This window comes from Dysidea avara, chromosome 10 (assembly GCF_963678975.1).
Source record: "Dysidea avara chromosome 10, odDysAvar1.4, whole genome shotgun sequence".
Classification (NCBI taxonomy): domain Eukaryota; kingdom Metazoa; phylum Porifera; class Demospongiae; order Dictyoceratida; family Dysideidae; genus Dysidea; species Dysidea avara.
Window position 1 is genome coordinate 25,304,946 of NC_089281.1, and position 26,101 is coordinate 25,331,046.

Here is a 26,101-nt window from a genome sequence, read left to right on the forward strand (position 1 = left end):
CCCTATCGAACTTGGGGGAATTCGAATGTGGGTTGAACAGTTCGAACTATAGTTACTAATTAGATAGTAATACAGTTAAGCTATCCATTTTGCTTTGTTCCATAATGATGTGGGGGAGGCCAGACATATGGTATTTAGGTATTTAATTAAGTTATGTGTTGATGGTTTAGTGGTGGTCACAGGCCATGCCTCTATGAGGCTCTAAGGTTTCTATGTGGTGCCATCACTTGTCTCAACTGTATAGCAGTAGTAAAATGTATTTAAAACCTAGTAATCACAAACATTTGTACTTGTGGTATTCAATTTCAAGTTTTCTCAGTAAAACTGTTGAGTCAGTACAACTGCATGTGTGTGTTGCAAACTTGTGAGACATGCATTTAACATTTAATATGCTGTGATTTATAATTTGTAAACAGGAATCAGCTCCATTTAAACTTGAAGTTTGAAAGATTCGTGAACTTTAGTTGATGAATGTTCGGCCCTAGTGCATAGTGGTATACAAGAGAGACGCTGGACATCAGTGTATACGATAAGCAGTAAATTACAGTTTTACCACAGCAGGACTAGAAGTAGATATTGATCACTTCATTAGTCATTGACACAAGTTCACACTATATGAATGTTGTGATCTAACTGGCTTCTATATCCAAGCAAAAACTTCAGTGTACTATATATGGCTTAGAATTGCTATATTCTCTATATTATTTTTATAAAACATTATATGGCAGTCATTACAAACTCTTTGAAGGAGCTAAACGACTTTACTGCACAAGGTATGTCACTGCTATTTCATAGTATCAAGAGTTCATAATATAAAATCTTAATATTGTATATTATATACTCTTGATAGTATATAGGACTAAGATATATCTAGATTGGCTGTGAAATAGCTGGCTTCTATCCCACTAATTAGGTTTTAAATAATTCAAATGGTTTCCGTTTTGAACACCTTTTGAGCACCATAGCAACATTTACACTCCTGTTTAGTTGGCTCCAGTGGAATAGAACATCATAGAAGGAGTGTATAGTGCTAACAGAACACATAAAGAAAAAAACCCTACTAGTTGCTGCTAAAGTTGGGAAACCAGAGTAACAATTGATGATCAAAGGAATGGGAAAGAAGCCAATTACAGTATAAGCATATCAGTACTATCAAGCTCTTGGTACTATTGTTCACTGAACCTCAACATAATTATACCTATCATCACACACCTTGGAGGTAGCTAGTTCAGTATACTGTTTGTAAAGCTGTCTTGAATAATTGTACATGAAATAGTGAATGTATACTTACAATGCACTACATTATCTACAACAAATTTCTAATTAAGAATGTACCTACTTAGCCATATGTAGTCTTAGCATGTGATTGTCAAGAGAGCGTTTAGTAGAAACATTCTTTCCACAAACGTGACACTGGAAAGGTTTATCTTTAATGTGAGTTTTTGCGTGTCCAATTAGTGTGGAAATTTGAGCAAATCTCTTCTGGCAGACTTCACATTGGTACGGCCTTTCACCAGTATGAGTTCTCATGTGGGCTGTCAGATAGGAAGCCATTGTAAACCGTTTCTGGCAGATATCACACTGGTACGGACGCTCTTTATTATGTGACTCCATGTGTAACTTCAGGTAACTGGAATCTCTAAATCTCTTCTTGCAGATATCACATTCATGCAATTCTGAATCTTGAACAGCATGGAGCTTCAAGTGGGCTTCTAGTAATGACTGTTTAGTGTATGTTTTTTGGCAGATATCACATTGATACGTCTGCTGCTCATGATTAAGCCTCTTGTGGGTTGCAAGGTTAGCAGCCAATACAAATTCTTTTTGGCAGACATCGCATTTGTGTGGTTTGTCATTATTGTGAGTTCTCATGTGAGTAGCAAGGCCAGAATAGCAAATAAATCCTCTCTGACAAATATGGCAAGTGTACAGGTGTTCACCCGAATGGCTCTTCATGTGGAGAGTATAACTAGAGTGCAACTTATATTCCTTCTGACATATCTTACACTTGTATGGTTTCTTTTCACCATGGGTCGAATAGTGACTGGCAAGGCTCGCCGAGGAGGAAAATGTTTTGCTACAGACAACACATTTGTATGTTTCCTCTGCTTGATCTGTAATGACGGCATCACTTTGATGAGTGTGCATGTGATAAGCAAGAGTATGAGGCTTTATAAATCCTCTGTAGCATATATTGCATTGATATGTTTTTGGCTGAACATGGGTCTTCATATGGGATGACAAGCCAAGAACCATCTTTTGGCAGACAGTACATTGATATTTCTTCTTCGTATCAGCTGTACAATGGTCCATATTGTCTGTAGGAGTTTCATCACAGTTGTCTGGTGCTTCTTCACTGTCAGCCCTCCTGTAGAGTGGTGCCGATGAAGGAGTTGGCTGGTAAACTCGGTAATGATATTGTCTATGCAACTGGTCCTTCTTTAGGGACAAGTGCTTATTCAAAGATGCAGCACTATCATATCCTATCCCACACACCTGACAAGTTATCTTAGCTGGTTCAATGCGGGGAGACGTATCAGTAGTTGATGCTGTCTGCTCATGATCATCACCTCGCAGCTCACTGTCTGGAACAAATCCTCTGGCTAACACTGATTCTTCTGGCTCTGGTTTAATGATGGTGAACCACCTAGCTACAGGAATCTCATCAGGCGTGCTGTCACGAATATCACGAGCAGACACAAGTGCTGTACTTTCTTTGTCTTGTTCATGATCACGTAGCTCACCATGCTGTGATGTGTTGGGACCGACGTCAACTTGTTCATAGGGGTAAGATGAAAAAGACATAACCTGTGATGGGCTGATAGGTCGTATCTTCGTGGCTTGATTGCACTGGTGCACGTGAAATCCACGTGAGCTTCTTTTAAATGTGCATTAATAGGAACAAAACATGACTGAAGTTGAGCAGCATAAGGAAGCATCTCCAGCGACCTCTGGTGACTCATCAGGTGAGCTTAGTGTACAAGGATGTGTCTCAGGTTGAATTTATAATTTCGAAGTGATGATCGTTCGTCACTTCTGTCAGTGGCGATTCTAGACCTGACCATACCTACGGGAATGCCAAGTAGGGCACAGCATTATTGTTGTATGGCTGTAATAATTTCAAAGGGGTCTGGGGGTGCAACTCCCAGAAGTTGCAGAATTTTTGCAAATTGAAGGCTTGAAAACAGCCATGAAAAATGTTAAAAAATAACAATGCCAATCTATTCTGCAACTATGTTTCAAAACTTATTTTTCAGAATCGCCTATGACTTCAGTCCTATAACTTTATTGACCGAAATAAAGCATGGATTGTAACAAGGTTTGTTGATAATTGCAGGCCATGCTTGTTCTTACACAGCTGTAGGTAATATTAAATATCCAAGATGTTCATCGTGGCTATTTAAATTTTGACCACAATCAACCTACAGATATACCCGTGTGACACTCCCATGGCCTGCCATTATCAACAGAAATTTTTACTTGAGTACAACGATTTCAATGAAAGCACTTGTGAAGTGCTCCGCTATCAGTATGCAATATAGCTTATAGGAGTTGTCTCATACAATTGAAAATAAAAGTAAATTATCAAAGGTACCTAAGTGGCAGATTTTTGTGTAAGCTAACCATGTGGACACTACTAATAGAGGTTTTGCAGGAGGCATTCCCAAGTCGTATACAAACATGTGAGTACAAATACGGATTATCTATGTAATCAAGATTATACAATGAGGTATACTCAGAGTGTGGTACGTCTTGCAGCAATTTTTAAAACAACTAAGCAAGAAGTTATGATACAGATATGTGTAACAGGTACAAAATACCTTTATAAAAGGAGGCCTGCTGTAGTGAACCTAATATCAAGGCTCAAGAAAATGTGTTGTGGGTATCAGTATTTTGCTGTATTCAATCCATTCACAATCTCTTTGTGATTAGTGACTATGTTCTTTTCCAGTGAAGAAAAGTGCCTCCCTTTGTAGCACTTAGGTGAGCTGGATCAATATAATCGGTTGTTGTAGGGTTTATGCTCCTTTCCGGCAATTATTGAACATAGCTCATGCCAAATATGTTCTTAATGCTTCTGGTGACTTATCGTATGTTACAGTATACATACTCATAGGCATAGGAAGTGGCTGCAAAATCTCTATGCTATATGACCTTTTCATTCTGTAGATGATTGACCATACTAGATCTAAAATAGTTTTACTATTTCAGTATCCTGAACAAAATCTTTCCAGGTATATATCCTAAGGATAGTGACATAGCGACATTATCACTAAAAGCTAATGATTTACACCACATGTGCAAATTGAATCTCACAATGAACAACATGTGGTCTCAACATATAAAAATAGAGTCACTACGCCTTTGAAAAGTATTTACTTGTGTTTCATCTACCAGGGATCTATATAGTTGGTAATGATTGACTGGCTCTGAAGAAATTACTTATTCCACAGTTAATAGTGTAATGCTATCGATTAGTGTTATAGTTACTTGAACATGACAAGAAGTGACTTTAAACCAAACTATGCGCTTGCATGGCTTGTGGGACACACTTGGTATAATGTGATCAAGTGACTGTACATTGTATGGCAGAGGTTTGATTGCCTGTTATACATTGTCTACTCTTATGGCCACACCCAATTGTTTGATTGTGCTCCCTTCGCACAGGACTTAGCCTTCAGCAGCTATCTAGCGTTTCTGAAGTCAAATCACTTTCACTAGTTCTTTCACTTTGAATGTCACTTTTATGCTTGTTGGACTTTGTGCTGAAACTTTTTTCAGTTGCCATGTCTACACTAGTGATGGTAATTATTGTGCTTCTTTCTGTTCAACCTCTTAATCCACATTTGAATCTTTGTTCGTTCAAACGATTGCTTACATTTATCTAAGTTCATTTGGACCTTATAGTATACTGTATCTAGTTCATTTCTACTACATACAGACCAGGCTGATGGAGTTGACCAGGAAAAATTGTTAAGGAAGAGACGTCGTGGTTTACTGCGCATGTACTATGGTGTTGATGAAGCAGAGCAGCGCAAGGCGCAGGAAGATGTTCTGAATATCAACAGCACACAGTTTAAGGCTGACAAGTACCTCGAGCAACTGTACAGGACAAGTGACCTGCAACATTTGAAGACAGAAAAGGAAAAGACTAAAGCAGGTGAGATATGAATTAGGTTGTGAGCTCCCTAGATGTATCCTAGATCAGTAAGAGTAGATAATTAAAATGTACAAATGACCTTAATATTTTCCATAATTCAGAAATCCGTGAGCTTGATGGTGACATGCAACGACTGGTCTATGAAAACTACTCCAAGTTCATCAAGGCTACAGATATGATAAGAGAGGTATTTGAGCCCCACCTACTTAGCCACGCCTGCCAATGCTGCACACACTAGATGAAGTCAGACTTCCATCGTATGGAGGATGAGATGGGATTGTTGTCAGGGAAGATGCAGGAGATAATGTCTGCCAGTAGCAGTATCAACTCTGCTCTTGCCAACCGCCGACAGCAGATAGCCAAATTGTCCGGTGTGCATCATCTTCTTAAAAAGGTGATCTGTTTCTTGTATGCTTCATTTTGTTATGTGTTCAATTTTGTTTTGTTTTTGTAGCTTCAATTTTTGTTTGAACTTCCTTCACGGCTGAAGAAGTGTATTGAGATGAAGGCTTACAGCCAAGCAGTTAGGTTAGTGTGGACTAGCAAACCATGTTGTGTTGTGTGCTGATTTTAGTGTATAGTAACAGGAGTGCATAAGCACTGCTTATGCACCTCTATGCATACCTAATCGAACTTAAGTGGTAGAAAGCATTAAGTATAATTGTTTTGGGCGGAGGTATGCATTTAAAAGCTACTGAGTTTCATTATAATGAAGTTTCACGATGCATTTACACTGACGTTTTTAGAGTCACGTTCCTCCGAGACATAAAGATGGCACATAGTTCATCTTAAAGATGCTTAACCCAAATGACATGGTCATTTTAACAAGATAGTTTTATTGAGAGGAGGTGTTTCCTGTAAATTGTAGTTTATCTAATGGAATGATCTCTTATTGCAGGTACTACAGCAAAGCATGTGGTGTATTAGAGATGTACCAACACATGCCATCATTTCAAGAAATCCAGAAGGATTGCACCGAAATCATCTCTGAACTACGAGTCATTCTCAAGGACTTACTCAATGATCCTAAGGTTTGTGGCATGTAGTGTTTCCCTCCATGTGAAAAACTCTATATTATTCAGGCAAGTGCTCGTACGGTGGCTGAGACAGTGGACTTGTTGTTACAACTAAAAGAACCCGAGGAAGAACTTTATGAGCAATATCTATCAAAGTATGCACTTAAATCATAACATGTATAAACCAATGCCGAAGTACATGTATATACAATGAGACCTGTAAAAGATGACATCTACATTGTCCAAAATAGTGGCCATTTTCAGTTCAATTGTAAACAAACTGTTGCACAAAAATTAACTTCATTTGCTATCGGCTGATACTCAATTGAATGATCACACAAGCTTCTACCCTTGCCTGTTTAGTTAGTTATAGAGTCCCAAAGGTAGCTACAATGGACATGTACCTCAGTTACCCAAACCCCAATGTATCTCAGTCTCAGTCAATGGTAATGATGATCAGATAAGTGAATTGTTTGGATAACTGAAGCCCATGCATCTATATACAAGAAACACTCAGCCATTTACAATTTTGAGGTACGGAACTACAGATAAACAAGGGTCAGATAAATGAGGGCCTGCTGTAGCTCTTTAGTACAAACCTTGAGTTGGACACTTCAAGTGTCCATGTTGTACAGGTCTTCTACTATATGCTTATGCAGTTTAAGCATCCATATAAAGTTGAAGGTTTGAATTGTGTAGTATATTATTTACCTGTCAATTTTAGTGCTACAAGGCGGCTTCAAGAAGACCTTACTGCAGTCAAGACATGTGAAGATGTAAGTTGAATATACCTGCACGGATCATAAGGACACCTCTGAAATGAAGCTTTGTCATACAAAAGTTTGGCAAATTGAAGAAAATTCACTGAATGCCTTTGCTGATTGGCTATATTGTATATGGTTCAACATTGGGTGTACCAAAAATAATGTGCTTGACAAAAAAACTTTCATAATTTTTAGACCCCTAATGATAGCAGAACGCGTAATTGAGTACCATACTGACTGTAGTTTGTTTGGTCAATATTGTATTGTATACTAATCATGACCTCTATGTGTCATCTTTTTAGGACATTTCTGAATATGTCAAAGTAGCACACAGTGGCTTCCTCAGCAACTTGCAGCTTCTGATTGGTTCATTTAGTGAGCTGTTTATCAAACAAACTCAGAGGTAAGCCACACTCTCCTTTACTGTATCCTAATTATAATGCACCATTTTAGTTCTGTTGCCCCTAGCAATGACAGACAGATAGCTGCACAATCACTAACTGACAGTGTTCAAGAATTGTTGACATCTTTTATGGATGATGCTCGGGCTAGACTGGAAGCAGAGGTACACACATGTTTAGTATCAATATAGTGTAGGGTTGAGAGTGGAAATAGCTGGTATATCTTAGGTTTAGGAATATGGTGCATGGAGAGTTGACTATCCAAATGTCAATTAACTGAAACACGTATCAATTATCTGATTGTCCTAAGTGACTGCTCAATTAGAGTATTTTATTGTGGGTGTGTGTTTTGTTAGTAAACTTCAAATTACCAGAGTGTTTAATATACAAGAGTTCTCCATGTTCTAAATGACATTTGTAAATGATATAGTACATAAGTTATGCATCCCTGGTCACTTTTGTAATTCAACTGACCTGTGTAAAACAGTGTTGCATACTTTTTCTTCACATTGCACCAGGACTTTTAGGGTTTAGTTTGGCATAGCATTGTTATAAGAGTGGTTTATACTTTTGTAAACTGTCTTACTGTGTGTAGGATCTGACACAACTGTTACTTGTACATTGTAGGCTAAATCACCAGAGACTGCTCCACTGGTTAAAGTGTTGGATAAAATCTACTGCAAGTTGGAGGCTGTAGATAGTCTACTACCATCAGCTGGTATCAACCGGTCAGTGTATCTGTTGTGAGTGTGGTGTCGCTAGTGTGTGGGTGATGTGTTTTGTATGCAAGTGTCATATACCTACCATATTGTCTTAAATATTCAGTAAATTCACAACCGGTATACAAGACAATATTATACTGGTTGTGAATTTACCAAATATTTAATCATAATGATTAAAGCTGTTTTGTTGTATCTCAAACACTGTAAGCTCCTGGAGCATGTAACAATTCTTTGCAGTGCCAAAACATTTTAAGCAAACTGTCATGTTGAAGAAAAAATGTAGCACTGATGTATAAAGTTTGACTACAAGGACTATCCTGGTGTTGGGTGTATGCTATATGCGGTGACTTGGATTTTTTGACATTAGGTTTAGCTGTACAATTGCTCTAAAAGAGCACACATTCTGTCTTGTTTACAGAGCATACAATATTATATCTTAGTTATGTCCTAAAGAATTAGAGCACAATCAGCCATTACAACTTAGTTCAACTGTCCTTGTAATAATTGTAGTCTTTACAGGGGTATAGTTCCAAAGCCCTTAAGAGTTGTGTGACTCATTCTGTTCTCCATTTTAGTCAGAGCAGAACACTGGTCAGTCACATTATTACACTACACACTGAGTATCATTCAGAACACTTGAGGAAAGGATTTGAAGGTTGGTAGATGTGTTATGCTGTATGTGTGTCATACCAAGAGTTCTTTTGAGCTACTTAATATAATGTCTTTCTACACAAGTAAAAATTAATTTTGCTACCTATTACTAAACCCACAACTCTTACCATTTAAAGGCAATTTACAGTGAATAGATACTGAGGTAATGACAAAGCCACAATACGGTACTCCCTTTCCCCTTGGGACCAAAACGTGTTCAGATAATCAAAGCCCATACAGAGCCCTGTTCATATACTCTAATAGAACATACACCTGAGACAAAAAAAATACTCTAATAGAGCAGTCATATCCACTGATAACCAAGTGTTCGGATAATAGAGGTTCAGGTAATCGAGGGAGTACTGTATTTGATTTTTGGATGAAAAAACAACTGATTCTAAAACCAGGTGCCCAGTAGATTTTTTCTCCTTTCTGTACTTTTCAAACATCCTTAATATAACATCTTTAAACAGGCTGTGGGATCAGGTGTCACTACAGACCTCAGCATTTGTACTGTAAATCCTTAATAGTTCATTTGATTCCACATGGGGTGCTTTCAGAGGAGGTCCAACGTGTTCACATGAGTCATATGGTTTGTACAAGAGAACCTACTTTGGGAAGGTAATGCTTAAATATATGTATCAATTGAAAGCATTTCTTATGCTAAATCCATCAAACCCCATAAAACTCTGATGGTTTAATTTCAATCCATTGGAGACTACTAAATGCTCACTATATGAAATATAAGATGAACATCCACCAGGAAACGGTTGAAACAGAGATAATGGGATCAAGAATGTATCCAGGGAACCTTACAATCTCCAACATTGGTTTAAATGTTCTTTTCTGCGGTTAAAGGAATGTTAAGTTATGTAATTACCATGAAATCTTTTACTTTGTGTTGGCCCTCCTCTGGGGTACTCTGAGATAATAAGTCACACTCTATAGTTCCTATAGATACAATAAATATGAAAGTGACAAGGAGAAAACATCCTGACCTCCTGACGGATTCCTGTAAGCATTTGACTGTAAATTGGACTGTAACATCTTCAAACAGGCTATAGGACCAGGTGTCCTACAGACCTTCAACACTTGTGCTGTAAAGCCTTAATAAAAATTTACTTGGGTAAATGCCGCACTGTTTATTACTTCAGTTTACAAAATCATTGCAGCTACTATTCAAATTTTACCACCACTCAATGCTCAAAAACTCCTTATTTTCAAAATCGATTGTGGCACCACTCAAGTGCAGCTATTCTGCTGCAACCTGTACAAAATAATACAATGGAGCTTTTAAAGGATACTGGAAACCTTGATGATTGGGTAACTGGATTATGTATTGTTGTATTAGTGTACAAATATTTAGACTCCTGAAAACACCTCACTGATAAGGATGTGTCATGATAATACACATGATGGTGATACTGTTACTCTCTCTTCAGATTCACTACTGACTGTGAGGCAGTCGTTGGTCACAGTTAAACAATCCTCTACCATGCCCAGTACAAGTGAACTGTGTAACAGTCTTCACTCCTCACTGAAGACTAGTGTGGATAAGGCTACCAGTCAAGTGAAGGTCAGTCTATAACTTGTATTAACTTGATGTTTGTAAGGGTTAAAACTGGGTCAGATCAACTGGGCTACATTTAAGTTACCTGTTTGGCTATCATAAAGCTACCTGTTTAAATGCACTAGCAGAGCACCTGACATGTAACTCTTGGCACACAGTCACCTTGGCTTTAAGTAAACCGGGTTGTACATCTTGGTCAGATCTGAGTCTGACCCATTCATAATGCTGACCCCTGATCTTTATTCTGTGTTTGGATGTACTTAATCTGAAGAAGATTATACTTGGTGAAAAATTACACACAATTCTCATGCATTTTATAAAAACATTACCGATGGCCTTGGGCAAAGTCTTGGTATGGCTTAGTGTTTGATTTGCCCTAGCAAGAGTAAACGTAAGAGTATAGAACGGACAGTAATTTTTTCTTTGATCCGTAATCCAACTTAAAAACTCCCTTCTACTTGCTTGTTTACTTTTTTATAACATAATTATGACAAATAAACCCCACGCATACCGCATTAAAAGAGAAAAAAATGGCACCAGTTTGTATCAGAGCAGGTGCCCCAACAATCAATGAAGTAACGGAAAGGAGGTGGCCATTAATTTGAGCTATGCTACGACCATTACACAACATTACAAGTGAAGAACAGTATAAGAAACATTTCTGCAATCAATCCAGTCACTATGGAAAGTACGGACAATAAGCATAATATCCAACACATCCACAAGGAAGCCACATCGTGCTATCATAAATCGACACCTTGCATTGTCAGCAAAAAAAACTGGAACACAAAGGAGGACAAAGGCAAGTACATGATGTGTGTATTGTACGTACTACAGTTGGGAAAAAGGCACACCTCAGGATGAAACTACATCAGACAGTGATGAGGAAATCAACCCCATAGCCTTATCCATTGTCAAGTTATGCTTGGCTGGAGGTGTCAGTTAGTCAGCCAGTCAATTCTGTTAAATAGATTTTTTTTAAATTCCATAGAAATTTTTGGAATGGTTTAAGGTTGGCCTGAAGACATTTTTGGGCTTGGCTGTGCCTAACCAATGCTGCCAAGCTGTCGTGAAGGGAAATTGAGGCTGGTTTTAGGTTGGCTGGAGTACTACTGTACTGTATGATAAGTATGATATCCAAAAGATATTGCAAAGAAAATGAAAGATCCCAGTGACTTCGAAGATATGGGATATGGTACTAGTCACCTTCACTGCAGCATATTTTATTGCAACAATACAAATTACTCTGTCTCTTCCAGCATTAGATACTATGGAAACAATTGCTTTTGTGGCACCTAATTGTGCCAGTTCTATTACAATGACTGGTGCAAGTGTACTTGTGCATGCCTAGTGGATAGGCAGTGGAATATAATGGTGGTGTGACCTGCCTCTGCACTAGTTAGTACTACTCTGCATTATAAGCTATTAATGTCTTCTTGCTAACTTCAAAAATTCCCTCAAGAAGCAACAGAGCCCATACATTTAATGATTAGCCAAATATTCTAATGATCAACTTGGGGACATTTTACAATTCAAAGGCAAAGTAGTATTTACACAACAGTCTTTCCCAGTCACTAACTGTCCTGTTGACTGTGTTTGCTCTTGTACTGGTAGAACTACAATAGTCTCAATGCACTCCAAATAGTTAAACACTTTGTGTTCCTCCAACTGTGATGAGTTGTTGTGTACATGTGGTCCTAATGGTACCTCCCTGAACTGGTAAATGGAAATTGGTGAACTGATCAGTTGGGAATAGTCTGGAACTTGTAATGGGATAGTTTTTGTTGTCATCAGTAAAATATCATCAGCAATCAAAAGATCAGTAACTTCACAACTAAATCTGCAATCAAATACAAATTCTAAAGCATTGCCTAAAATGTTACTATATTGAGCATAATTTATGCTTTCTTAGTTGTGTATTTTGAATCAAGATAAAACAGTAAAGAAAGCCTCAGTATAGACCAGTGCTTGAAATAGTGGTCAGACATCTGTTTGTCTGAGCCTGTTCCATTTTGGTCAGACATAATGTCCTATCATAATTTACTCTCTATCGGAGAAAATTCGCCAAGACAAAATACATATCAGACTTGACAGTGTTTCAAGGTAAATATTTGGTGTCCAAGCAAGTTTGCACAACTGTCTGATCAAATATGCTTTTGTTCAGACACTATATCCTAATGTTTCTGCCTGTTTATTTCAAGCACTGATAGACATCAATATGTTGTACTTTATAGCATACCTGAGTAAGACTGCAAATGTTTTAAGTTATTCAGCTACCCATCTGTTTAATGTACTATACTGGAGATCCAACTAATGATTTTGCAGTGAATTGTTCCTTGTTATACTGTAATATGGTTATGACATCATTATGGGCATGGCTTTCCCATAAATGGGCATTGCTATGGCAATGACACATGATCACCACCAATATAACAGTGGTTGCGCAAATGCAATTAAAAGATCAATTAAGATACTTTCCTTACATGCAACTGTGACTGCATAAACATGTGCTATTTTGACATGTGTTGCTACTTTTCCATGATAAACTGTGTTCATTTCAAGTTGATAGCTCCAAGCATAAAATATATATATGAGATGTACTTGTGTTGTCCCATTTATGTAGAAAATATATAGTTAGTTGTACAGTTAGGGATGTGTTATATAGTGATATAGCGGCTTAAAATTTGCTATCATTAAAATATTCATATGTGCATGACTTTAATATTTTTTGGCTGTTAAAACTTAGTCAACAGTAGTGTGTGTGAGTGGATGTCTCAAGATGTGTACCCACCCAGTGCACATTTAAAAGCCAAGAAGTATCTGCTTATACACACAAATATTGTCTAACTTAATTACTAACTTGTAATTCAATTTCATGAAAAGACACATGTTCACAAGTCTAGTGGAGCCTGTGTTAACAGTCATCTGAATTAAGTGGTCACCTTTGTATAATGGCCATTGTCATGTTGTCCCAAATATTTTCTAATATAAATGTATTCATTGTGGCCTTGTCACCTGTCTAATGTGTATGTAAAGGCCAGTCAGATTAAATCTTCGCATCACCGTGAGGTAGTGTTGAGCGGTTTTGATATTTCATAGACGCTACGGTATTGTCAACTTGATATTGCAGTATACCTAAATTATTGGATACCTTAGTTTGATGCTAATTTAGACCTACAGTACTAGATTTAGACACAGAAATAACCCTAAAAATTTTCAGTTAACAACAGAATTGTGTTGAAAGCCAATTGCAATATATTCACTGCAGTACATATCCATTCATATGTGCTGTAAATAGACTTCTTCACAGGATATGTTATTTTAGCTGCTAAAAGACTTGTGTTTTAGAATTCACGGTATTTGCGGTAGTTAAAAATTGGATGGTATCAAAAACAGATACCACAGTTTGACTAAAATATTGTCATATTGCTCAGCACTACTGTGAGGTAAGCTTTTCAAATTTTTTCTATAACAGCCACCTATATGTATAGGCAAAAACCTTCTGATCTGAAGGTGATCATTTTACAGTAGTTCCACCATACGTATATATATAGTATCGTGATATCTGATAGATGATAGGTAGCTTTGTTTATAGTATGGTTCATGTTGAGCTGAATGCTGAAAAACAGCTAAAAATTAAAAGTGGATTTTTTGTCAACAGAGTTAACATTTCAGCCAACCAGATGAATATTGGTAACAGCAAAGGTGTCAACAACAGACACGTACAGTTTGGTTCCATTACAAGTTCGGGAAAGGGCTGTAATGGACACTGTACTTATATGGCTTCCCCATGGGAAACATATTGTGAAAAATTTGATTGGCCGTAAATATTATGTCAAACATTTGAACAAAAACATTTTGAAATATTTTTGGCGGGTCAAGCAGTACTACAAATGAGCCAAATTTCAAGATCGTGTGTAATTGCATCCATGAGTTATTAAATGTTTCTGAGGATTCAGCTCAACGTGAACATACTATAGTGACACACCCCTATATATGGTTACAGACTGTGTTGTAATGACATGTGCTCTGTATGTTTACTATTTTTAACCATTTTAGGAAGTAATCAAGCCTGATGTAAATTTCTCCCAGAGAAATTTCACGGAGTTTAGAGAAGAGTTTTGCTCAAAGAATGTACGACAAGGAATGATTGTGACACTACTGGAGTTTGTACTGGACATTGCATCAGTGAGTGATTGGACAGTGTTTGACTGAACGTTGTGTGCGTGTTGTGTGTGTGTGTGTGTCTGGTGTCTGGTGTCTACCATTTAACTACATTCATGATCAGCAACTGTAGTCTGCTGCAATGGATTTATTAAAGACATTCAGTGAGGGACTTGACTAAACAGTGTCGTGTTGTTTGGCCAGTATTTTGTAGTTAGAAAGTTTCTTGTCTTTAATAAGTGTATTGTGTGTAGCTCCATGTTCGGTGAATGCAGTTGCTATTGTTAATGTTGTTTCTTTTAGCATTAATAATTTAAACTTTACTCACATTGCTCCAGTCTACATTTCAATAATCTCCATAGCAACAAAACACTACACAATACTATATCAAGTACCATTCAATGTGTAGTATAGTAATGGTATTCAATAGGTACCATGTGTTCAGTTCAGTAAACTTCAGTTCTGTGTTGGTATGCTATTTGGTGGAGTTTTTGTTAAGTTTTAAAACTGATTCTGTGTAATACACCCTACACAGAGTTACACAGAGGCGTCATATGACAGAAGTGCTCCCCACCCCCCTCCCTCTCTGGTGCTGATCCTCTCCAAGTTGTCACATGATCTCTCCAGCTCAGCAATCAATCAACTGGTGGGTGTGCCGGGATCACATGATCTCAACTAACATCATTTACTAGGTTGGTATCACTGATGAAAGATTTCCACTCACTGAGTTTGGTCATCCAATAAAAACAGAGACGAGTGGTCTGCTGAGTAAGGCCAGAAGAACTGCACAAGTGAGCCAAACTACTGATGTATGCAGTTGCTTTAATGTAGCAAATTCTGGTCACTTTTAAGACCAATACTTCTTATGTACATGTTAGGTGAAACATATTTTGTAATTTTTACAAGGAAATATGTGAACATAAGAAAGTACCTTCTAAGAAAATTGTCTCAAGCAACTTCATCACAACTGCCTAATGCACATGCGTCCTGTCATCACATGTGCCTGATCTCTCTTCTTCAGGTACTGCTCAATCACTATGTGAAGGTACAAGGACTGGTAGTGGCCCAAGTGAGTTTGAGATAGTTTACTACTAAACTGTAAGATCACATGATGTATTGTGAACAGATGATTCGTAAAAGTGTGGAGACACGTGATTGGCTCAATTCATTGGAGCCAAGAAATGTCCGAGCTGTCATGAAACGTGTCGTGGAGGAAGTGACGATGATTGACAAACAAGTTGGCCTACTCTATGTAGAGGGGACAAAGAAAGAGACAGTATCAGGTAGGTGTGGCTGATGGGCTGGGTGGGGAGTGGCCAACTCTTGTATAGAGACTGCTTGTGTAGTATTGTGTAAATGGGAATATGTTGTGTTTAAATTGTTTATCTATTACTATGTGACATTTTCAGAGGGAAGTAGACACACTTATTCTCATACACAAAGAAATTATGGTGTAGCTACCAGGTGTGTGTGTGTGTGTGTGTGTGTGTGTGTGTGTGTGTGTGTGTGTGTGTGTGTGTGTGTGTGTGTGTGTGTGTATGTGTGTGTGTGTGTGTTAGAGTTGTATGATTATATCGATTGTAATACTATACAATAAACGCAAAAACAATTTGAAATAATTGATTAATCAGAAATAGTACAGTCTTCTTATAATATACTGTCAAGAGCCTAATTATTCAATTTTAGCCACCATAGAACCACAAGTAATGCTAGTAAAGGAAACCTTTTGTCACAAACTAGAGATGAGTGCCGTCTAAATGAAGGCATTCAGCTCAAAATACACAGAATGCAATTAATTGCATAATCGTGATTACTATCATGTAGCGAGTGTCCAATATTGTGTGTATAAAATAATAAAAAAATAATAAAATAAAGTATGTGTGTGGTGAGTGACGCTTATATCTTTTAGTGGATATGATAGCAGTTTTATGAGTAACATACAGAAACTTTTTACTGAACGGATTGAAGTATTCAGTTCTGTGGATTTCTCAAAGATATCAATTGTAACTGGAGTTATCAAAATCACACTAAAGGTAACTTGTCAGGGTTGACTGTTTAGATAATTCTTCTGTCTTGAATTTTTGATTTGGGTTCAAAACAGGCTTTGCTCATTCCACTCCAAAGTTGTCATGTTTTTTCCCCTTATGTAAAGATTAAAGTATCTGTATTGTTAATTTAAAGAACTCTTATATAGTAGAACTTTGGTAACCAAGCTCTGACCAAAACCAAATTGACTGCTCTATTAGAATAGTGAGTGTTTTATTAGAGTAGTTGAATATATAAATTTTTACTGTATGTAAAACTGTTTAATACGTTGTTATTAATCCTTAAATCACATGAAACTTTTGAGGAACGTGATTGGTTAAAATACGAGTAATGCATAGTGGGAGCGTGCATACATTACAATATTTGTGGGTGCCTTACTGTCTGGGTTGTTAATTGAGGCACCACAGGCAACCAAACATTGCCAGTATTTATTAGCACTTTGAACTTCAATAGCAAGAAATTAAAATGTTAAAAGTTCCCTCTGTGGTTTCCTCCAAGCTAAATGGCTACACTTTATTATATTGGTATCAGTGTTAAGACTCATTGTATCGGATTTCTCTATCAGTACACCTCTTAACTATTTTAGTGTATGAAAAAAAATTATGTTTCATATGTAAGAGTAACCCATTGTACAGGGTAGTGCTCTGCCTATAGCTATAATACGCACTTATATATTATCAATTAATTTGAATTTTAAGGTGACTTTGCACACTGGCAACTTCATTATGGACTATTCAGTTAAAAACAGTGGTCCCCAGCAGTTTGCATAACTGAAGTTCCACTACACTGTCTATCAACTACTGTACAACACCAGTAGCAGTATGGCATCACTGGCTGTGCCTTGCCCTTGTCCTACAATAAGTGTATTAAATTACTGTAGGAGATTGTTGTTAGTGTAATATGTGAAAGAATAATTTTATGGAAGAGTAATACTTCTGAAGTAGTTTATGGGAATAGCCAAACACAACATGATTAAATTTCGAAACATTACCACAATAACATGCTTGCCTTCCACTTGATGTTTAGTTTAAATGTACATTTATGAATAGAACTAGTGTAAGGGGCCATAAGTCATGCACCTTTTGAATTGCTACTAATAGTGTCATCATACATGATTCACACTTGTCTCACATGATTATTGCCTCCAGTACTATGAGGTGGTATTACAATCTCTGGGTCATGCATTAAAATCAAGTTGGAGTGATTTCTCAGAACATTAGTTCAAGCTGTTGTGCTACCCAGACAAGTGGTCATAACAGGTATGTGCTGATAATGGCGTTTACTTCTTGGCATAGTAGAGCATAGGCAGTAGAGACGGGGGGGTCATGCCCCACCCCACTTCTATGGGACTCTGTTTGCAAGAAAGATCAAGATACTCTAATAGAACAGTCAGGATCTGGATACTCTAATAGAGCAGTCACAGTATTCAGAGAAGCAGTGTAGCAAGCTACTTAGCTGTGTATGTGTAGTTATAAATAAGGAGATATAATTGATGGAGAGCAGCTATTGTCAGCAGGCAGTGACTTTTTTTTTTTTGGTCTTCACCTTACAGTTGGCTTGGCCCCCACACTCTTGGGCCTGCTCCACCGCCCCTGTAATAGAGCACTCATCAAGTTGCACAGTTTTCTTGGCCTACTTTTTAGTCTGTAATTTTTCATCACGACTTTAATGTATTTTGATTGCACTGTGTTGAAGTGCTGGGGGTGGTGCCCTTGCCACCACCCCCAGCATTTTAACACCTAGTGCTGGGGGTGGTGGCAAAGGCAGTCCATCTAGCCTGGAAAAAATATATATATATAAAATAAAATAAATTTTGGTGGCACAAAAGTAAGGTGGGTATTGTGGGAGTTAATGTGGTGCATTCCCATGTACTATAAATCTACAAAAGTTTACATCTATAGCAGACATCAAAATACATCACAGTTCATATTGTTCATGGTTTACTGTCTATAGGCATTATTGGAATGTGTTCGTATGAGAACATTTGGCAAGTTTGGACTACAACAAATGCAGGTAGATGTGCACTACCTACAGACCTACCTGTGGAGATTTGTATCAGATGAGAGGTAGTTAGTTGTTAACAGTGTTCACTATTGATCACCTCACAACATCCTACAGAGTGGTAAGAATGTTACTGGATGAAGTGGTGTCCAGTACTATACAAAGATGTGTTGATCCAGTACTGATGGAACCAAAGGTGATAACAAACCTTGTTTGTGGTTTATGTACTTTTATTTTGTTTTCAGGTGATTGAAGTTATCTGTGAGAGAAACTGAATTATTTCAATAACTACATACAGAACTTCGTGTTTAGCTGTAATAGCTATAAAACATGTAATTGGTATATATAGTCAAATTTTGTCATCTACAAAGCATTGCAGTTTTTTTTACAGTGTGAATAGTGTCAACCATGCGTAAAAATTATAAGCACATCGCTATCATCTACATCAGGAACACATCATTTCTGGCTATATGCATAGTCTTACCAAACTGGGATGGTTGCCAAACTGGGATGGTTGCTTGTTCATGACTATACAAGTGCCTTATGAAACATGAAGATGCTTAACTCTGGCCAATTTCATAAGCATTTGAATGGTCGGCTAATTGACTTACCCTTGTATGTGTCTTCTGTGGCCTAAAAGTTTTCAGTGTAAATTCCAGCTCTCTGACAAATATCATAATTACTTGTGCAACCCTTTCCTTGTTGTAGCTTGTGGAAGTAGTTTTCTGCAGCTGGTGGTTGCTTTGTTGAATACTTGGCAAAAGCACTAACTGGTAGACTTACAGTAGATAACAGAACTGCCTGTGCAATTGATCCTTCATCAGGGATAGGTGCTTATTCAAAGGGTCTGGCCACTATGTAATTACGTTAAAATTTGTAGTACTAACATTCGGGTAAAGATGTTGCTGCTCTAAGCCACCAGTGGTGCAAAAATCCTTGATGAGGTACAAACACATAGCTATATAGCTACTGAGGCTATGGTACAATAGTCTCGTGCCCAGACCGCTTTTTTCTTTTTGTGTGGGGGCGGAGAAAAAAAGGAACACAAAATATTCACGGAGATACCTCCATTGATGAAAGTCGATATCTCCCTGATAAAAGACCAATAAAATAGCCACTATGTCTCGCACTATGTAATTACATTAAAATTTGTAGTACTAACATTCGGGTAAAGATGTTGCTGCTCTAAGCCACCAGTGGTGCAAAAATCCTTGATGAGGTACAAACACATAGCTATATAGCTACTGAGGCTATGGTACAATAGTCTCGTGCCCAGACCGCTTTTTTTCTCCGCCCCCACACAAAAAGAAAAAAGCGGTCTGGGCACGAGACTAATGGTACAAGGGTTATTGCAACTGGGATTTATTATGATGTAATCAAAAATCAATCAAGGGTTTTGGCAATGAATCAGGCTATCAATCAAGCACCTAGAAGGCTGTGTCCACACTGAAAAGCCCTACGCCGGTGCTAAACCGGGCTCGCGCTAATGTGCATTAGCGCGAGCCCGGCGACTGGTTCTAAGTGTGCATTAATAGGCTCGGGAAATAGACTTGACACGTCGGAAGTGGAACGAGAGTCTGAGAGTTGATTATTTATGGTAGAAGTAGAGCAAGGAAACATCTCCAGCGACCTCTGCATCAGGTGAGTTTAGTGTACAAGTGAGTTTTGAAAGGTTTACAGACATAGATAGTAGAGGGCGCATATCCGAGGTGCTTTGGGGCTAATATGTTTTCTATAGAGGACTTGCAGCGTGACGTAAATCATTGTAATTGCTAAGCAACCGTAGCTGTCGGCCATGTTTCGGGACAGTGTTTTGGCTGAAAAGCGCTTTCTCAGGATTTGGTACAGGTTGTAATGAAGCGAATCAGTGTTGAGTTGTGTTGTAAATACCACACAGCTCGTTAAAAAAGGCGACGAAGTTAGAATTGGTGAGTAATGTATCGAAATTTAATTAGCCACCTATTTCACGAAGCCAATGATAAGATCTTCTATTTCGAAACTAGCCCCGCTTCCCAGTGCCACTATACCCAGCGCTTAGTGAATAAATCTCGTTACCTTCATTCTGACCCAATATGCGCCATAGAAAGTTGTCCCGAAACATGTCTGCCTAACAACAGTTGCTTCACGCGTGCAAGTCCTCTATACTGTACTATTTTATTGGTCTTTTATCAAGGAGATATCGACTTTCATCAATGGAGGTATCTCCGTGAATATTTTGTGTTCGCGTTCATAACTTATGATCAACGAAACAGTTACAATCGAACAAACAAGCAAAATTACAAATAACAACAACGAAACTGATTGCAACTAAATTGGGTACTAGCAATTTTACATGTATGCTGCTTGTACCCAATGTGTTGCTCGTACCCAATTTAGTTGTAATGGGTTTCAAAGTGATGGTTTCTAGCTACTCTGATTTTCCCGCCACCTCAGTTTGATAGTAGTGTAGCATGCATTGAAATTTCCTTGAAGCTTGAAACTACCTGATGCAGTGCTACAAGATAGTTGTAGCTTCAAAGAAATTTCAATGCACGCTACACTACTTTAATCAAACTGAGTTGGCGTGAAAAACCAGAGTAGCTAGAAACTACTACTTTGATACGGGTAATCACCATAGCCTAGTGTATGTTCAACACAAATATTAAACTGTTTTGTTAAGCGGTTTAGGAGCTACGGCCCTTCAAAGTTAAAATTCACAAAGTTTCCAAGCAAAATTGTGTTACACTACTCTAAGCTATCGTAAAAACCAGAGTAGCTAGAAGCTACCACTTTGGTACAGGTAATCTCCATAACCCAGTGTATCTTCAACACAAATATTAAATTATTTCATGAAGTGGTTTAGGAGTTACAGCCTATCAAATTTACAAAGTTACTCCAGTCATGAAGTTACTGTATTGTTATTCTGAAATGCTCCATCGTTCATGACTACCTGCTTTAGCATACAGAATATTCAGGGGAGACATACTTACCAGTTGTTACTTAGCTGACCATTGCTGCTAATTGATATGCTTGGCTTAAGGCATCAAATCGTTAGTAGAAAATTAATTAATTTTATTGAAACTTGTTGGCATTGTTTAGGGTTGCTTGATTATGCTTAACAATACTGTTAAGCAAGAGTGAAAAAGTAAGGCTGGTGATGTGTTTTGGTAGGAAACCCCAAACTACACAGGCATTTACTGTGGATTGATCTGCAATCGAAGTTAACATCAAAAGGCTTAAAAAAACAACAAAAGTAAATATCAAGGCAATGGCAGTGCTCACAGACTTAGCTAAGTGTATATGTTCATTTTACAACGAAACGGGACTAACAAACTGAAAGGCTTGACCATAAACCTTCAAAGACTAAGTTGCCTAAGTGTGGCGGGATGCGTAACTTTGTATTAAAGTTTTGTAATGTTGGTTTTATATCTTTTTTGCTTAAGATGTAACTTTTTGTGGTACAGTGTAATATGTTTTCCCTGGCACTCAACCATGCAGGAATGTAGCACCAGTCTACAATTTATTAATACAAATCCCTAAAGCCAGGATACTGCCCTGTAATCATTAATAAAACAAAATCTTAAGCAGTTACCTTTTAAACTTATTAAATTAGGGTTGGCAATATTTAATTTGTGACATGCAATTATTGTGATATTTAATGCAATTATTGTGATATTTAATGCAATTATTGTGATATTTAATACAATTATTGTGATATTTAATGCAATTATTGCATGTGAAAATTGAAACACGACCACATAGTTTGAAAAGTCTGTAATGAGAATATGAGTGCTTGTTTTTAGTAAGTACTTATTTGTTAAAAGTTAATCAATTGACATGGTTGGTGACAGTATGTACGAACTGTATCAAATATGCAGTCCAGAGAAATCACATTAGAAATCAGGAATTCTCATATGTGATTTCTGAGTGTTGAAATATACTCAAAAAGCCACCAACCACAGAATCGTCTGCAATGCCTATATGTGACCCGCTAAGCGAAAACCTGCATTTTCTTCGAACTTCATTTTATGTTGTCTGGAGGGAAAACCAATGAGCTATTAAAATTCCAGCATTATCTGGTAAGTGCTTTCGGAATTATAGCGATAGACAACAAGAAGAGAAAAGCAATTGATTTGTACAATCCCTATATACGGGAAAAAACTACAGGCATTTGTTTAGTCAATCATAAGTCTCGAGTACAACGAGCTACAGAGTTGGGACTTGCGTCATTCTATTCACCATGAACTGAGGCATTATCATGGTATAGGTGGTTCAAGAAATGGTGAAACACACATAACTCATGTTTCTTCACACCAGGTACAGAAACAAAACAAAAATATTCTTACTCTCGTGAATCTATTGGTATATTAGATATTTCAATTTGAGTCTTCCTTCACTGTTTACTGAAGCAATTAAAACATGATCAAATGTATTTCAATGGCGTTTATCTCAAAAACAGTATTATGCAAACAAGTCAGGTTTTTGCTCAGCGGGACACACACACATATTATATCTTAGCATTATATGGCTGTCACTATTGTAGTAAAGCCCATACATTAGGGATGAGTACTAAAGCGTGTTACCTGAATTGTACTTAATTGTCTAGTTATACAAAATGAGGTATCATCTTCAAACAACTTTGAGACCTTTAATGTAAGGTTAATTGTCCCGGCTGTCTTTTTCGTAAAAACGATAGAAATAATGTATTTTAATAGTCAACTTGGATATTTTACAACTGACACAACCAGTTCACAATTCAAAGACAAAACAGTAGTAATATAATTGTCTTTCCCAGTCACTAATTCTCCTATTGAACATGTTTCCTGTTCAACTGGTACTACAATAGTCTCAGTACACTTCATGGACATGTTATGTTCCTCCAACTGTGATGAGTTGTTGTGTACATGTGGTCCTAATGGTACCTCCCTGAACTGGTAAATGGAAATTGGTGAACTGATCAGCTGGGAATAGTCTGGAACTTGTAATGGAATACTTTTTGTTGTCATCAGTGAAAAATGCTATGTAACTTCACCACTATAAATGCAATGAAGACAGAAGCTTAAGATATGACCTCTCACAGAAGTCATACAATGTGATGTCTAGAGTGTTGCTAGAATATTTGTAGTAGGACGGCTTCCTAATATGAAGTGAATGGACTGTAGCTGAGATTATAGAGCTTCTTTCTTATTATTAATCTTGCTAAAAGTATAGAACTACACAATGTGTTGTGATGTTGTCACATGTTGTGTGTATATGTGCCACAGACTAAAAATAGCAACTGTTTTTGACCATTTAGGAAGTAATCAAGCCTGATGATTTCTCCCAGAGAAACTTCACAGAGTTTAAAGAAGAGTTTTATTCAAAAAATGAATGATTGTAACATTGTTGGAGTTTGTTCTGGACACTACATCAGTGAATGACTGGTAAGTGTTAGGTGTCTTCACTAGTGGGGGTTACTATTCAGTGGACTGGACTACTGGACTGGAACACTGGACTGGACTACTGGACTGACATATTTTTGGTTTTTGCACATTCTATGGTTGGATTTACGAAGTCTTGCTAGTAAGCACCCTTAGGGCACCTGCAGCCCACTTCTAAATGCTGAAGACAAACAGTGGAATATGCTAAAACTGTCTCTTAATAATTTCGCTACTGTTTATTATGCCACTATACAACACTTATTCCTTACCCTGGTGTGTAGTAATTGAATGTGACAGCAATAGTTAACCAGCAATCAACTAGCCAGTAGACAATAACTTTCAAGATATCCTTAGAGAAAGCTTGAGGAGCAAACTAGTCTCGCCAGCATGGCCAGACCTCTAGACTTGCCTCTAGTTCAGTGCAGGGGCTTACTAATTAGAGATTTTTCAGTATGGGCACTTATAATCTTTAATAGATAAGCCCCTGCACTGAGACAGAAGTCTGGCAGCGAGACTAGCTTGCTTGCTCCTCAAGCTTGCTCTAAGGATATAACTCCAAGGATACCATCTACTGGCTAGTTGATTGCTGATTAACTATTGCTGTCACAATCAATTCCCTGCACTGCCTGTAGCATTACTACACACCAGGTAAGAAATAAGTGTTGTATAGTGGCATAATGAACAGTAGCGAAATTATTGAGATAAGAGACAGTTTTCGCATATTCTGTTGTTCGTCTTCAGCATTTAGAAGTGGGCTGCAGGTGCCCTAAGGGTGCTTACTAGCAAGACTCCGTAAATCCAACCATAGAATGTGCAAAAACCAAAAATATGTCAGTCCAGTAGTCCAGTCCAGTGTTCCAGTCCAGTAGTCCAGTCCACTGAATAGTAACCCCCCTTCACTAGTAGTGTGTCTGTATCTGCAAGGCAAGATAACATGTTTTTTGTGTATGTATGTTTGTTTTTGCTAATGTGTGTTTGTGTGTTGAACTATAGTACCCATGACCCCAACACTGCTATGCAGTATGCAAGCCATAAGTAGTTGGACATTTGTTAATACCAGGTCACTACATAGCTGAGTAATCTGAATGTTCTAAGAAACAACAGCAACTGAGCATCAACAGTTCTTGTGTGGGTTACTGGTCTTGTTCTAGGCTGCACCATCTCAAGTTCCTGAGTGGTGCATATATATGTATGGTTGACTAAGTAGCAGTAGCTTTTTGTACGACTTTGTTTAAGCTGTGTGTGTGTGTTTAAAAGCAGTACTGTACCATACAGTACCGTAGCACCATACAAAAAAATTCCCCTAAAAACCCACTAATCATAACTGGAGGTTACACAGTGGTTTTTAGTACACACTACACAACACCGCTCAGACTCCTGACAAGAATACCTCTATAATCTAACATTACATTGTTTAGTATACCAAAAAGACTGTTTCGATCTACTACCTCAATAATCTGACATCTTTGCTAATCCAACACAATTTTCTTAACCCAATGAGTGTCGGATTGTAAAGGTTTCATTATTGGTATTCTAATGATCAACTTGGATATTTTATAACTGACACAACCAGTTCACAATTCAAAGACAAAGTTATATTGTCTCTACCAGTCACTAACTGTCCTGTTAGATGTGTTTGCTCTTGTACTGGTAGAACTACAATAGTCTCAGTGTACTCCAAATAGTTAAATACATTATGTTCCTCCAACTGTGATGAGTTGTTGTGTACATGTGGTCCTAATGGTACCTCCCTGAACTGGTAAATGGAAATTGGTGAACTGATCAGTTGGGAATAGTCTGGAACTTGTAATGGGATACTTTTTTTTTGTCATCAGTGAAGAAGTATCTACAGTCAAAATATTAGTAACTTCACAACTGTAAATGCATTCAAATACAAAATTCTAAAGTAATATGTCTAAAGTACTGCTATCAAGCATCAAGAGTTCATAATATTAGGTAGTAAATAAGTAGTATAACTTTTGCCATAGTGCCTTCCAGCTTGAGAATAGTAGTAGCTGGAACTGGAGCATGTACGTACGTACGTATTAGGGCTGAGCGATACTGCCATTTTAGTATCACGATCGATACTGAAGCCACCATTCACGATACTGAATAGTTCACGATACTTGTGAATAAGTCAATCATAGCTGCTGCTACATACTGTATTGCTCAGCATTCCTGCAGGAAGTCCTTTTTAGTGATAGTA

General features: G+C 37.6%; 3 protein-coding genes across 7 annotated transcripts in view; 2 read left to right on the forward strand and 1 right to left on the reverse strand.

Annotated features, from left to right (window-relative positions):
• Positions 1–1,234: 1,234 nt before the first annotated feature.
• On the reverse strand, positions 1,235–2,874 carry LOC136236941 (zinc finger protein ZFP2-like). The gene has a single exon (XM_066027172.1). The coding sequence runs from the start codon at positions 2,803–2,805 to the stop codon at positions 1,336–1,338; it is 1,470 nt and encodes a 489-aa protein (XP_065883244.1). The 5' UTR covers positions 2,806–2,874; the 3' UTR covers positions 1,235–1,335.
• Positions 2,859–18,893, forward strand: LOC136236940 (vacuolar protein sorting-associated protein 51 homolog). Its single transcript, XM_066027171.1, has 23 exons — positions 2,859–2,966; positions 4,943–5,161; positions 5,263–5,348; positions 5,400–5,555; positions 5,616–5,689; positions 6,060–6,192; positions 6,244–6,332; positions 6,902–6,953; positions 7,244–7,344; positions 7,395–7,506; positions 7,970–8,070; positions 8,640–8,719; positions 10,158–10,291; positions 14,345–14,473; positions 14,985–15,095; positions 15,142–15,240; positions 15,471–15,518; positions 15,576–15,732; positions 15,859–15,913; positions 16,359–16,482; positions 18,449–18,561; positions 18,614–18,692; positions 18,742–18,893. Exons 1-23 carry the CDS (start codon positions 2,909–2,911, stop codon positions 18,769–18,771), a joined length of 2,340 nt encoding a protein of 779 aa, XP_065883243.1. The 5' UTR covers positions 2,859–2,908; the 3' UTR covers positions 18,772–18,893.
• Positions 18,894–19,842: 949 nt separating this feature from the next.
• The window catches only part of LOC136236944 (vacuolar protein sorting-associated protein 51 homolog), a 51,996-nt gene continuing 45,737 nt past the window's right edge, over positions 19,843–26,101 (forward strand). For 4 of the 5 annotated variants that reach the window (XR_010692244.1, XR_010692242.1, XR_010692245.1 and 1 more), the window contains exons 1-2: positions 19,843–20,137; positions 23,772–23,898. The gene's annotated coding sequence lies outside the window, so the exon portion shown is untranslated. Of the gene's footprint in view, positions 20,138–20,284; positions 20,425–23,771; positions 23,899–26,101 lie in introns of those variants that run through there. The other variant, XR_010692243.1, reaches the window with a different exon arrangement.

Bases quoted from the DNA above. Each gene is read 5' to 3' on its own strand.
- LOC136236941 (XM_066027172.1), bottom strand. From the start codon at position 2,805: ATGTCTTTTTCATCTTACCCCTATGAACAAGTTGACGTCGGTCCCAAC.
- LOC136236940 (XM_066027171.1), top strand. From the start codon at position 2,909: ATGACTGAAGTTGAGCAGCATAAGGAAGCATCTCCAGCGACCTCTGGT. The intron at 5,690-6,059 runs GTTAGTGTGGAC...CTCTTATTGCAG, and splicing joins GCTTACAGCCAAGCAGTTAG to GTACTACAGCAAAGCATGTG. The intron at 6,954-7,243 runs GTAAGTTGAATA...TCATCTTTTTAG, and splicing joins CAGTCAAGACATGTGAAGAT to GACATTTCTGAATATGTCAA.